At 43.6% G+C, this 12,675-nt stretch overlaps 1 protein-coding gene across 1 annotated transcript in view; it reads right to left on the bottom strand.

Moving 5' to 3' along the window:
* Positions 1-7,113: 7,113 nt before the first annotated feature.
* plxna3 (plexin A3) overlaps positions 7,114-12,675 on the bottom strand; it is a 101,432-nt gene continuing 95,870 nt past the window's right edge. Inside the window, exons 30-33 of the mRNA XM_062971226.1 lie at positions 12,205-12,374; positions 11,011-11,223; positions 9,958-10,108; positions 7,114-8,138 (exon numbers count right to left, since the gene is read on the bottom strand). Coding sequence (XP_062827296.1) covers positions 8,043-8,138; positions 9,958-10,108; positions 11,011-11,223; positions 12,205-12,374 — 630 coding nt within the window. The 3' untranslated portion in view covers positions 7,114-8,042. The remainder of the gene's footprint in view (positions 8,139-9,957; positions 10,109-11,010; positions 11,224-12,204; positions 12,375-12,675) is intronic.

The following is a 12,675-nucleotide window of genomic DNA, read 5'->3' on the forward strand; positions in this document are numbered from 1 at the left end:
AGAGAGAGAGAGAGAGAGAGAGAGAGAGAGAGAGAGAAGGAAGGGGAGAGAAAAAGAGAGAAGTCAAAAAATCCTGCTTGCTTTTGGACTGCATGCTGGTAGCTTTGCTTCAACCACCAGCAGACACCCTTCCAAGAGATTATCCTCTAAGAATGTGGCCTTTGACAAAGCCAAGATTCCCTGTCTATTACACTGCATCCATTTTTTAAGGAGCACAAAATAGAGTCCAATAAACTTAGCAGACAAAATTGGGTCCACCCTTGGGAAATAGCTACCAATTTAGATTTTGAGTTTTAACCCATCGCTGTCAACCAGAATTAGAAACAACATTGAGTCCTGCACTTTTCCATCTAGCACTCATTTGAGAAAGAACAGGCCCCATAACATAGTACAGTAGAGTCTCACTTATCCAAGCCTCGCTTATCCAAGCTTCTGGATTATCCAAGCCATTTTTGTAGTCAATGTTTTCAATATATCGTGATATTTTGGTGCTAAATTCGTAAATACAGTAATTACAACATAACATAATTGCGTATTGAACTACTTTTTCTGTCAAATTTGTTGTCTAACATGATGTTTTGGTGCTTAATTTGTAAAATCATAACCTAATTTGATGTTTAATAGGCTTTTCCTTAATCCTCCTTATTATCCAAGATATTCGCTTATCCAAGCTTATGCCGGCCCGTTTAGCTTGGATAAGTGAGACTCTACTGTACCTTAAACCCCTTGGGCACTTTTGATCTCTGAGCCTGCTCTTCTTACTTCCCTAGTTTTGCTTGACAGTTAAAAACCCTGTAACGCGGTAAGTCACACGAATGCTTTGGAGACGCAAGCAATACACACAAATCCCCTCCCCAGCTACCCAGCACCCCAGAGCTCCCGCTAATGAGGCCCCTGATGTGCCCATGACTTATTCATAAAACTGCCACCAATTTTTTCCCCTTTTATCTTCTAGCTTGCCTCCCCTCCTGGGCGCTGCTGGTTTGCCTCTCTCCCACATCAAAAACACACACTTGCACACAGGCATGCGCCAGCCACTCCCCACCATCAGACAGCCACAAATGCCTAGGGAAGCCACAATGCATGCTTCAGCACAGCCCCTGGGCCCATTCCTAAGTAAGGGATTAGGGAGAAAAAATCTCAAGGCCAAAACAAGTACTCCAAAATGCCCCCTTTGCTAGGATGACACTGATTGCTTGCTACTCCAAGGGCACCACACCAAATGCCTTTTTAAAAGCCCTTGTATTAAGATACACTGAGGCTCTTTCTGCAGGTTAGCTCCCCTTCCACAGCAATCAAGACCCCTACATAGCCATGGAAAGCTAGGTTCGCCTCCTCCTTGCCACTCCTTCCAATAAGTCTAGCTTCAAGCCCTTAGGAAAAGTGATGGCATCACCGCAAATGGCAAAAGCTCAATGTCATCCCCCCAGGGTGTTCCGCTTTACTCTTTCCCATCCTGAGCCATGCCTTCTGTTTGAAGGACCTCATGGTTTGTCTAGACTCTCCAAGGCTAACTTGCTGCTCAGACACAATGGAGGGCATTTGCCAGTGTTGAATTCTGATTCAAATGATAGTCTAGCCCAGGGGTCCCCAAACTTTTTAAACAGGGGGCCAGTTCATGGTCCCTCAGGCTGTTGGAGGGCTGGACTATAGTTGGGAAAAAAAACCCTATAAACAAATTCCTATGCACACTGCACATCTCTTATTTTGAAGTAAAAAAAAACAAACGGGAAGAAATACAGCCACAATGTTAATCATAATCATAATAAAAATAATAAAGACGGTTGGAAGAGATACCTTGGGCCATCTTGTCCAACCCCCTTCTACCTTTCTGCTCCAAAAGCACAAGCAAAGCACCCCTGACAGATGGCTACCCAGCCTCAGTGTTGTTAATAATCATCATCATAATCATCATTATCCATCACACAGTCCTAAACGCCGGAGGAGTGTTCAAATCCAGCATATTTATATATCTCATTTGCTGTTATACTGTGTCTTTGTGCCAATAATAATAATAATAATAATGATAATAATGAAGAGGATTGGAAGAGACCCCTTGGGCCATTTAGTCCAATCCCCTTTTGCCTTTGTGCACCAAAAGCACTAGCAAAGCACCCCTTAGTAAATTATTAATTAAATAATGATTAAAATGCCATTATAAACAAGCAAAGTTTTAGAAGGCGCACAACAGGTGAGGGAGGGGGCGGGAAAGGCAGAGGAGGAGGGAGCCGCCTCGGGGGCCGGATAACTGGCTTCGATGGGCCGCATGTGGCCCCCGGGCCTTAGTTTAGGGACCCCTGGTCTAGCCAGCTTCTGGAGATGAAATGACAAAAGGCTACTCTCTAGTCTACATAACTTTAAAACAGAAACTGTCCAACATAAACTCTGTAAAAGTTTCTCAACCAACTGGACTGAGAGCAGAATGCAGGCAGATTTTTTCACCTGTTTTTCAGCCATTGCTGTATTTATTTTCCACTGTTAAAAGAACACTTCACCTAAGCAGAAGTGCACCTTCCATGCAACATGACCAAGGGACACAATTTCCCCACTCCAGCTGAAAGTGAATTAACTACATGGCTTTATCTTGCCATGAGAATATCACAAGAGCTGATCACAGAACATTTTTGTCTCCATCTAGCAAATATGTGTACATGCTTTTCTATAAAAAGCTCATAGCTTTGCTCTTGATGTTTCACACAGAACCTACCATTTCATACAGCCCATTGAAATGATCCACTTTAACTGCCGTGGTAGCATGCTATGGCATCTTGGATTTACTAGTTTGTGTTGGCACTATAGTTCTCTAGCTGAGAATTCTAAATCGCTCATGAAACTACCAATCCCAGGATTCTAAGGTGGAATCAGGTGTCAAACAGGGATGTGTTATTGCCCCAACCTTATTTTCCATTTTCATCACTATGATACTTCATCTTGTTGATGGGCTTCCCACTGGACAGATGGCAAGCTATATAACCTCAGCAGACTGAAAACCAAAATTAAGGTCACAACATCTGTTATAGAACTCCAAAATGCTGACGATAATGTAGTCTGTGCACATTGAGAAGATCTACAAGTCATTCCAAACACCTTTGCAGAAGCATAAGAGAAGCTCAGCCTCTCATTGAACATCGAGAAAACCAAAGTGCTCTTCCAGAAGGCACCAGCCAATCCCTCTGCAATGCCAGAAATACAGCTTAATGGTGTAACATTAGAAAATGTTGACCATTTCCGCTCCTTTGGCAGCCACATCTCTACAAAAATCAACATTGATGCTGGAATACAACACTGCCTGAGCTCTGTGAGTACATCATTTCTCTGAATGAAGCAGAGTGGTGTTTGAGGATTGGGACATCCATGAGGATACCAAGGTGCTTGTTTATAAAGCTATTGTCCTCCCAATCCTGCTATACGCCTGCGAAACGTGGACTCTCTACAGACATCACACTCAATTCCTGGAATGATTCCATCAGCGTTGGCTCCGAAAAATCTTGCAAATCTCTTGGGAAGACAGTTGGACAAATGTTAGTGTTCTGGAAGAAGCAAAGATCACCAGCAAAGCATTGAAGCGATGCTCCTACGCCATCAACTCTGCTGGACTGGCCACATTGTCCGAATGCCTGATCACCGCCTCCCAAAGCAGTTACTATACTCCCAACTCAAGAACGGGAAATGTAATGTTGGTGGACAGGAAAAGAGATTTAATGATGGGCTCAAAGCCAACCTTAAAAACTATGGCATGGACACCGAGAACTTTGAAGCCCTGGCCCTTGAGCACTCTAATTGGAGGTCAGCTGTTACCAACAGTGCTGCAGAATTTGAAGAGGCACGAATTGGAGGGCTTAAGGGAGAAATGTGCCAAGAAGAAGCCATGTCAAGCCAACCCTTCCATCTGGAAATGGATGTCTTCACTGCGGAAGAACATACGAGGCAAGAATAGGTCTCCACACCAACTACGCATCCACCACCAAAATACTACACCTGGAGGACCATCATCCTCGAGCTATGAGGGATCGCCTAACCGTGACCGATAAAGTTGAAATCATGGCACTAAAATTGTGTTGTGTGAAAAGGTCTATAGCTGCTCCAGATCTCTGGGAGCTTCCAGGTAAGACTGCTTCTAGTGCTAACCAAACAAAGAGGTGTTGTTCCATCCTTACCTCCAACAACAGGTAGAGTGTGCATGTATGTTGTAAGAAAAAGAATAATGGAAACAGTGAGAAAATGAGGGAGGGTTACAAAGGAAAGGTGACAATACTCAATTGTTTGTATACGTAATTCAGCAAAAGCGGAAGCAGGTCAAGAGCATGATAAAAGTCTCACCTGGAAGCACTCTTTAAATGTTGGGTTGTATGATGTGATGTCTTGAAACAGGCCACATGGTGAGGGAGAGCTGTTAAATTCAACAGTGAGTACTTTCTACTTCAATTGATACTGTGCTGCCAACAAAGCAACACCTATAAAAACAAGAGAGAAATAAACTCTTGCAAACTCTGTAACCATTATAGATTCAGAGTTATAGGGAACAGTGAAGTACAACCATCCACCTGTGCAATCAAGACCAAAACATAGTGACACTAGAATGAATCAAATTGCTTCAATTCGAGTTCTTTAGTGTGACTGAATAACTGTTTTCCTGCAATCAACTGAAAGTGGAATTAAAAGCCTAGTCCCCAAAAGCATCCAGTTTAGTGCTGTATCACGCAGCAATATTAGTCTCTGCAGTGTTAGTAAGAAGGTTCCTTTTTATGGATTTTGCCTATTGCAGCTGCCTGTACAGATCATCATCCTCATAATACTGATGACAAGCCTCATAATTGCTCCTTAGTCAGCTCCACTTCCTATTGTGTGTGTGTATGTGTACAATGACAATATCCTCTTCAGCATGCTATTTAGAAAGTGCTACTTTCGAATAAACATTTTTTTTAAAAAAAGGACAAATATTAATTAAGTCTCCAATTTTTAGGGGAGAATGGACTAATTAAGGGTCAATTAAAAGGCTACCATTGAGTATCACGTTGAACAAAAAAGAAATTAAATGTACAAATACTGTGGAATCTACTAATTAAACACACAATAGTCCCAAGAAGCCACAAAAGTACTCTGTCAAACTACATTAGATCAACCGATGCTACAAGTGCCATCTCTTTAACCAAATTAAGCCTTTATAATAAAAAAAAGATGATGACAGCACTGCAGAAACCACTGGAATGCAACAGTCTGGCAATTATAACATCTGGATTTCCTATAAGAAGCAAGCCAACAAAAATGGCAAATCCAAACAAAATTGCTTTAGAGTCTTAAGATTCCACAGCAAGAGGTAAAGGCTGAGGTGACAAAATCTTGGCACTTGATGACATTTTTTGTGTGCTTGTGTACAATCTGTGCAAACAAAAAACCAACCCAGAAGAGAATGACTGGGCTACAACTTTCTCCCTGCTGTACTCATGCTATAGTTGTATGAAAGTTTTTTAATGGGAATATTCAAACATATTATGTCTGATCTGCACTTTGAAATGGTAGAGCATATTCAATCACTTAATTTCATCTTATCTTATATAGAACAGGTCAGTGGCACAGTTTTTCAAGGGGAGGAATTCCAGATCACCTCAAAACTGTTAAAAATTTGAGTTCTTATTTGGAACACCTGGACTTCCTGGAGTGAAAATGTTACATGGGAAATGACAAATATACATTTTGAAACATCCAGGACCCACATGTACACAAGGCTGACTGAACTGCTCAATACATGTACATGTAAGGATGCTTGCTCTGTTGTTCACGTGTCATAGCAATGTTTCCATCAGAAATAATTATTCCTAGGTAAAGGGATAGGTGCTGCTGAGGAAAAAGAAAAAAATATTCTGAAAGGAGACAGATCACCTGGAGTCACAGTTGGCCTTCTACATTTGCAAGTTAAGCATTCATAGATTTGATTATTTGTGGATTCCTCTAATTTTTTTTGCCACCGCTGCCCTGCATGTGACCACAATAAATATGTTCTCTCTAGGCATTTCTAAGAGCCCCCAATGGCGAGTGGGTTAAAGTGCTGAGCTGCTGAATTTGCTGACCGAAAGGTCGGTGGCTCAAATCCGGGGAGCAGGGTGAGCTCCCGTTGTTAGCCCCAGCTTCTGCCAAACTAGAAGTTCGAAAACATGCAAATGTGAGTATATGAATAGGTACTACTCTGGTGGGAAGGTAAGGGTGCTCCATGCAGTCATACCAGCCACATGACCTTGGAGATGTCTACGGACAAGGCTGGCTCTTCAGCTTAGAAATGGAGATAAGCATCAACCCACAGTTGGATACGACTAGACTTAATGTCAGGGGAAAACCTTTACCTTTACCTAGGGATTTGTTGGCTCTTTATGAAAACTATGGTCAATTTCCAGCAGAGGCTAACCATAGAATCATAGGGTCCTCTACACTGCCATATAATGCAGAATATTAAGTCAGATGATCCACATTATCTGCTTTGGATCATCTGAGTCTACACTTCCATATAATCCAATTCAAAGCAGATCTGAATTTTACATGGCAGTGTAGATGGGGCCATACTGTTCAGGAGATTCCCCCTGAAAATTAGGAAGAACTTCCTGTGAGAGCTGTTCAGCAGTGGAACTCTCTGGCTCGGAGTCTAGTGGAGGCTCCTTCCTTGGAGGCTTTTAAACAGAGGCTGGATGGCTATCTGTTGAGGGTACTTTCATTGTGCTTTTCCTGCACAGCAGGCGGCTGAACTGGATGGCCCATGTGGTCTCTTCCAACTCTATGATTTCATGACAAATGCTCTCAGGTAAAAAAATATATATAACAGGCCATAGGGTTTTCCAAGTGCACCCAACACCCTTGAGTATGGAAAGCTTACTGTACAGTGTATGAAACAAGAAAGAAGAAAACACCATCATGTGGTTTCATCCTATGCCAGAACAGAAGGCATCATCCTGAGAGTTTCAGCTGCACCTCAAAACTTACAAAACCATGGATCAGTCACAGACTGAAAGGTGTCAGAACGCAGAGACCCAAATATCTCCAAAGCCATAGAGTCGATTTCTTCAGGGCTCGCTTCTTGTGGAATTCCTCACAACCCCTTTCTGCTAAGCCATGATATCAAGAAAATCATTTTTCCAGGCTTTTATTTAGCAAAAGAAAAATTAATTATAAAATGAACCAATAAAAAGCCCGTGCAGCTGCAGGGACACCCCCACATCAATTCCTTAATCCCTGATGGGGGGATTTAAAATTTATTTTATTTCACTTCATTTTTTTCAGTGGGGTGGGGGGGAGAAGTGGGGGACTGAACCCCTCCAGGCTGCAGTGCAAATATTTACACAGACTCTTATGAACGGGTGGGGGGAGAGAGAGAAAGAGAAAGAGAAAATGAAGGACTTTTTACACTGAAATCTCTACACCCAGGGAATGGAATCATTTACAGCCAATAATCTTAACAAGATGCAATAATAAATTAATGAGTAAGGCACTGCACCCCATGAGGGCACAACAGGTGGGGTGGGGGTGAGAGGAAAGGGGGGGGAGTGCTGTCAGGTAAGGATTAAAAATATCCAATTGCCATGATTACCAAAAACAGAACAAGGGCAAATTCCACCAGCTACCGACAAGGAGTGGGGGACGAGGGAATGGTCTGTATGTTTAAGGAAAGGGTCCACAAACATCTGGGGATGAGGGATCGCCATTTAGCTGCCAGCTTGAGGGGGACAAATCTCTGGCTGTTGCCCCAACCTCACTGCTCATTCTGAGTTGCCCCTCCCAATTCAGAGACAAGGAAAGGGTGCCTGTTATTGCTTCTGGGCTGAAGATCTGGGGAAAGAGCACCACAACCTTCATCTGTAGCCCTCCGGGATTTCAGCCTTAAGGGGCAAAAGGTCACATGTCTCTTGCCCACAGCAAGAGGATTTTTTAAAAATGTCAAGTCCGTCACCCTTGGTGGGACCACAAGTCAAAGTTGGAGGTAGAGTCTTTTTTCTGATACGTCTCTTCAGGATGCGTGCCCCTACTTCCCTTTTGCCCCCTTCCCTCCCGCAGCACTCTCAGCTATTTCCAGACACAAGAGTGATGACTTGTTCAAGCTTCAGCCTCAATTTGTGTTTTCGGCAGGCTACATCACGTTCCAGCGCTGTCAGGATCTGGTGGGGTTGGGGACAAGGAAGGCAACGGGTTGGGAATGCAGGGTCCGGAAGAAGGGAAGGAAAAGAGAAAGGTGAAAAAGGTCAGGAGGGGCTAAAGCCCCAATTCCCAGGAACAAGAAAGGAATACGATCTGGACTCTAGGATGGGGGGAAATGCCTGGTAAAACTGGAAAAGAACACAGAGGGGTGTGGGGGCGAAGGAAGCTTAAAGACTCCATGTTCTCACCTCAGGCTGGACAAATCTATTTATGCTGTCAAAAAGTTGAGCAGGAAACTTTACACACATACACACTTATTTGCAACCACTTTCCATATTCAGTTTTCTGAATGCAAAGGCAATGGAGTGGGCGGAGAGATTCCCCCTAGTGACTGAGGTAAGACTTTTGGAGTGAAAGACCGAAAAGAGGAGGAAGGCCCCCCAGATCCTGGACCAGTGCCTGGCATCTGTGATGGACTGGATGAGGGCTAACAAGCTGAAGCTTAATCCAGACAAGACAGAGATCCTCCTGGTCAGTGATGAGGCCGATCGGGATATAGGGTGGCCATCTGTGCATGACGGGGTTACACTCCCCCTGTGGACACAGGTCAGCAGTCTGGAGGTCCTCCTGGACTCAGTGCTGACACTTGAAACTCAGGTGTCGGTGGTGGCTGGGAGGGCCTTCGGACAGTTAAAGCTTGTGTGCCAGCTGTGAATGTACCTTGAGAAGCTGGATTTGGCCACAGTGATCCATATCTTAGTTACATCAAGATTGGACTATTGTAATGCACTCTATGTGGAGCTGCCTTTGAAGACGGCTTGGAAACTGCAATTGGTACAAAGATCGGCAGCCAGTCTACTAACAGGAGCTGGTTATAGGGAGCATATAATACCCCTATTAAAGCAGCTTTATTGGCTGTCGATAGGTTTCCGGTCTCAATTCAAAGTGCAGGTTATTACCTATAAAGCCCTAAACAGTTCACGCTTATCTCTCTGACTGCATCCCCCTATGTACCTGCGTGAGTGCTAAGATCTGATGGAGAGGCCTTCCTCAAGGTCCCATCACTGTCACAAGTATGGTTGGTGGGGACGAGGGAGATGGTCTTCTCGGTAGTAGCCCCCCGGTTTTGGAACACCCTCCCCAGGGAGATTAGGCAGACCTCCACACTGTCATCCTTCTGGAAGGATTTGAAGACTTGGATGTTTAAACAAGCTCCAATGGTCCGCAATTAATGACACAGTACTGCACTGTCATCCCATGCTCTTGTTCCTTAGTTACAACTTGCATTATCCCATTCCCTTGTTCTTATTTATAATTTGGCTATATTTTACAGCAGTTGTCACCATAGGTTATTGGGCACTGTTCCGAGTTTAAATTGTTGTTTTATATGCTATTGGTTTTACTGTATTGTACTGTGTTTTTATTTTATGCATTATTTTAGGCATTTTGTGTAAGCCACCCTGAGTCCCTTTGGGGAGATGGAGGTGGGGTACAAAAATAAAATTATTATTATTTAGATGGGAGAGAGAGAAAATGCCATGAAGGTATTGACTTGTCAAAGTAACCGCCTACTTAGAGTGAATATATCTCTTGGTTAATGAATGTAGGCAATTGTGGTAAGGGAGAACATATGAGCCGAACAAGAAGGTGCAGGATATTCAGGGAGCGGCAGATAGTGGTGCCTTATCATACTGTGGTACTGCACCAGATTCCAATTTAAACACCAGCCTTCACAGAGGTACAATTGATGTCCCTCAAGCACTGCTGGATGACTGACTGCAGAATGGTTGAGAAACGGGAGGAGAGATCAAAAGGGGGAGAGTTATGATGCAACCTCACCTCATCACGATACCTTCCCACATAGCTGTAGAGCTCTCCCAGTGCGCCCAGCGTGTTAAATTCGCCTGCATGCTGCCGTGATTGCTCTACTAAGTAAGCATCCATGTCCTGATCACTGATGGATGCCATCTTTGTTATGTCCCGATAGTACCTGGAATACAGAGAGCAATACTGCTATGTGATTTCATATGCTTGGAAAGGAGATGTCACAGTCCCAAGAACCCTGGTAAATCAGTAAAAGGGGGGATCTATCTGGCCAAATTAAGGATCAGACTGTGTTTCTCCAATTTTGTCTGCAACATGTGCCTACGTGCCTATGGGTAACAGGGAACCTTTGCTGCTGAGTTTGATGCACTACATTTGTGTGTCTGCTAAAAGAAGATGCATGAGTACCATGTGCCTGGCTTCAGAGAATCATCAGGCTTCACAGTGGATTCCTGAGTGTTTTGGGTTAGCATGAGACTTTTTTTCAGAGAGTGTGGGGCTATGGTGCTGCTGAAGTTTGGCAATAGTGTTAGGAGTCACTAGAAAGGATAGAATTCCAAAGTTGGCAGTTCCTGGTCCAGGCATATCATTGTTTACATATAACAAAACTGTGTCTTCACTGGATTTGTTCCATTGCTTCTCGGATCAGTGCTCTCACACTCTTCAGATGCCAGTAGATGGGAGAGATAAAATTTTTACAAATCTACCGTGGGGCCCTCCAGATGTGTTGGATTATAACTCCACAGCCCACATGGCAATAGTCAGGGAAGTCATGGTAATTCAGCCTCTTGAAATCTTTCCTTCCTTTAAGGTGGGATAGTGGGAAAAACCCTGTCCTTCTTTCTTTCAAGCAGTTGGAATCCTCTTCCATCTAGATATTCCTGAATTACAGGATGCAGGCTTCTAACAGCAGAATCTTACAGATACGTATAATACACTGGGGATATTTTCAAAGGTCACCTACAATTCCCAGTGGAAGGAAGGAGGGTGAACTTTAATCTCACCTTCACCAGCTGTAGGATGCCTTCATTCCTTAAAGTTGTATCCCTGCCTGTTCCAACAACTTACCTTTCCACCCAGCCTTTATAGACAGGAATGTCCTTGGCATAAAGCAACTTGGTTGAAGGGGAATCCTTGCCCAGGCGGTGTTCGGAGGTGGAACATGAGTCCATGAAGGTCTGGGCCACCACAGAGAGGCAAGCATCTGTGATGCTGCTCTTGTGGATATCAAAAACAAACTGAGGGTTCTTGATGACATTCACCCAAAACCGCAGGGGCAGGCTGGAAGGGAAAAGGAGCAAGGTGTGTGAGACACTGGAAGACACGTTATCACAATGGTGTAAAGGAAGAGGAAGTGTGAATTTAAAAATGCCCTATTATCACATTTTATTTGGGTGGGAAGGTTTCTGTAGGGCATGCCTTTTAAACCCGTGGCCCTCCAGACGTTTGGGACTCCAACTCCCAGAAGCCCTAGCCAGCTTGTTCTGTGGTCAGGAATTCTGGGAGCTGAAGTCCAAAACACCTGGAGAGCCACAGATTGATGAGGCCTAAAGTAGGGAATTTTCTATTGGCAAACATGGGAAACAAGCACAAGTAGGCAAAGACATCAAAAACCAAAGGTCCTGAGAGGATTCCCAAATCACATTTTAATATGGCATTCAGTCTCACTTGCTGGAGACAGTATTTCCTGTTTATCAAACTGTTTCCCCAGGGAAGTAAAATTCAATAGAAGTAAGAAAAGACAGTTTTCTACTCGCTGAACTAAAAAAAATGGAACATTAACAAAAGCCCTTGGTGTGGCGATGAAGAATTTGGACCCGACATTCCTAAGGATGTTCTGATGTTTTGATCCACCAGTGTTAAACACCCTGTCCTGACAAGGAGCAGGCTAAGAGGCAGGATACTTTGTGTTGGCTAGCTGATGGCATGTTCAGGAAAAAAAAAGAGGGAGACAGTTCAACATATCCAATGCATATCTGAAAACCATAGAGAGTTCAACTACTTGGGGGAAAAGGCTTTTTCCCCACTATGGGGACATAATAAACTGCTCTATAAATATTTTAGTTCTGACTAGAATTGAGCTATTTAATCCACTGGATCTATTTACATGTGGATTCAATGGATCCATTCTAGTAAGACCAGGATTCCATGGATCTGGTGTCAGTTATCTAGAGCAAGACTTCACCCACAGGCTGGGAGCTGCTTGCCATGGGCTCAGGGTATGGGACTAGGGATCAAAGATCAAATCCAGAAGTATCTCACCAGTTGCTTTTCCAGGTATGCCGGACATCAGGGTCGCCAATCTGCCTCCGTTCTGCCTGTTCATCCAGGAAATCAAACATGTATTTGATGGGCAGGGGGAGGGCACTGGCCCGGTGGGCTGTGCTGAACACAGTTTCAAACAGGTCATCTACAAATTTCTGCAATGTGCCCTATGAAGCAAGAGGGAAAACAAAAGCCTCTAGAAAATGTATTTTTAGATGGAAGGAAAGAATCAAAGGCTATAATTGGAAGAGCGAAGTTGTATTGCATTAATCTCATCCTCACCTTGCCAAGATGTACCAAACTACACCGATATGAAATGAGAAGGCAATAACAGCAGAAATATTCAAAAATGCTATTTCTTCCAAAGACAAATATCAATACAATTGTCAGGCTGAAAGCAAACAACAATTGAGGACCCCACAAACAGTGCCTTCGAGACTGCTGTCTGGTTGCCGTTTCAGAATTCTA

This window comes from Anolis carolinensis, chromosome 2 (genome assembly GCF_035594765.1).
Source record: "Anolis carolinensis isolate JA03-04 chromosome 2, rAnoCar3.1.pri, whole genome shotgun sequence".
Taxonomy (NCBI): Eukaryota; Metazoa; Chordata; class Lepidosauria; order Squamata; family Dactyloidae; genus Anolis; species Anolis carolinensis.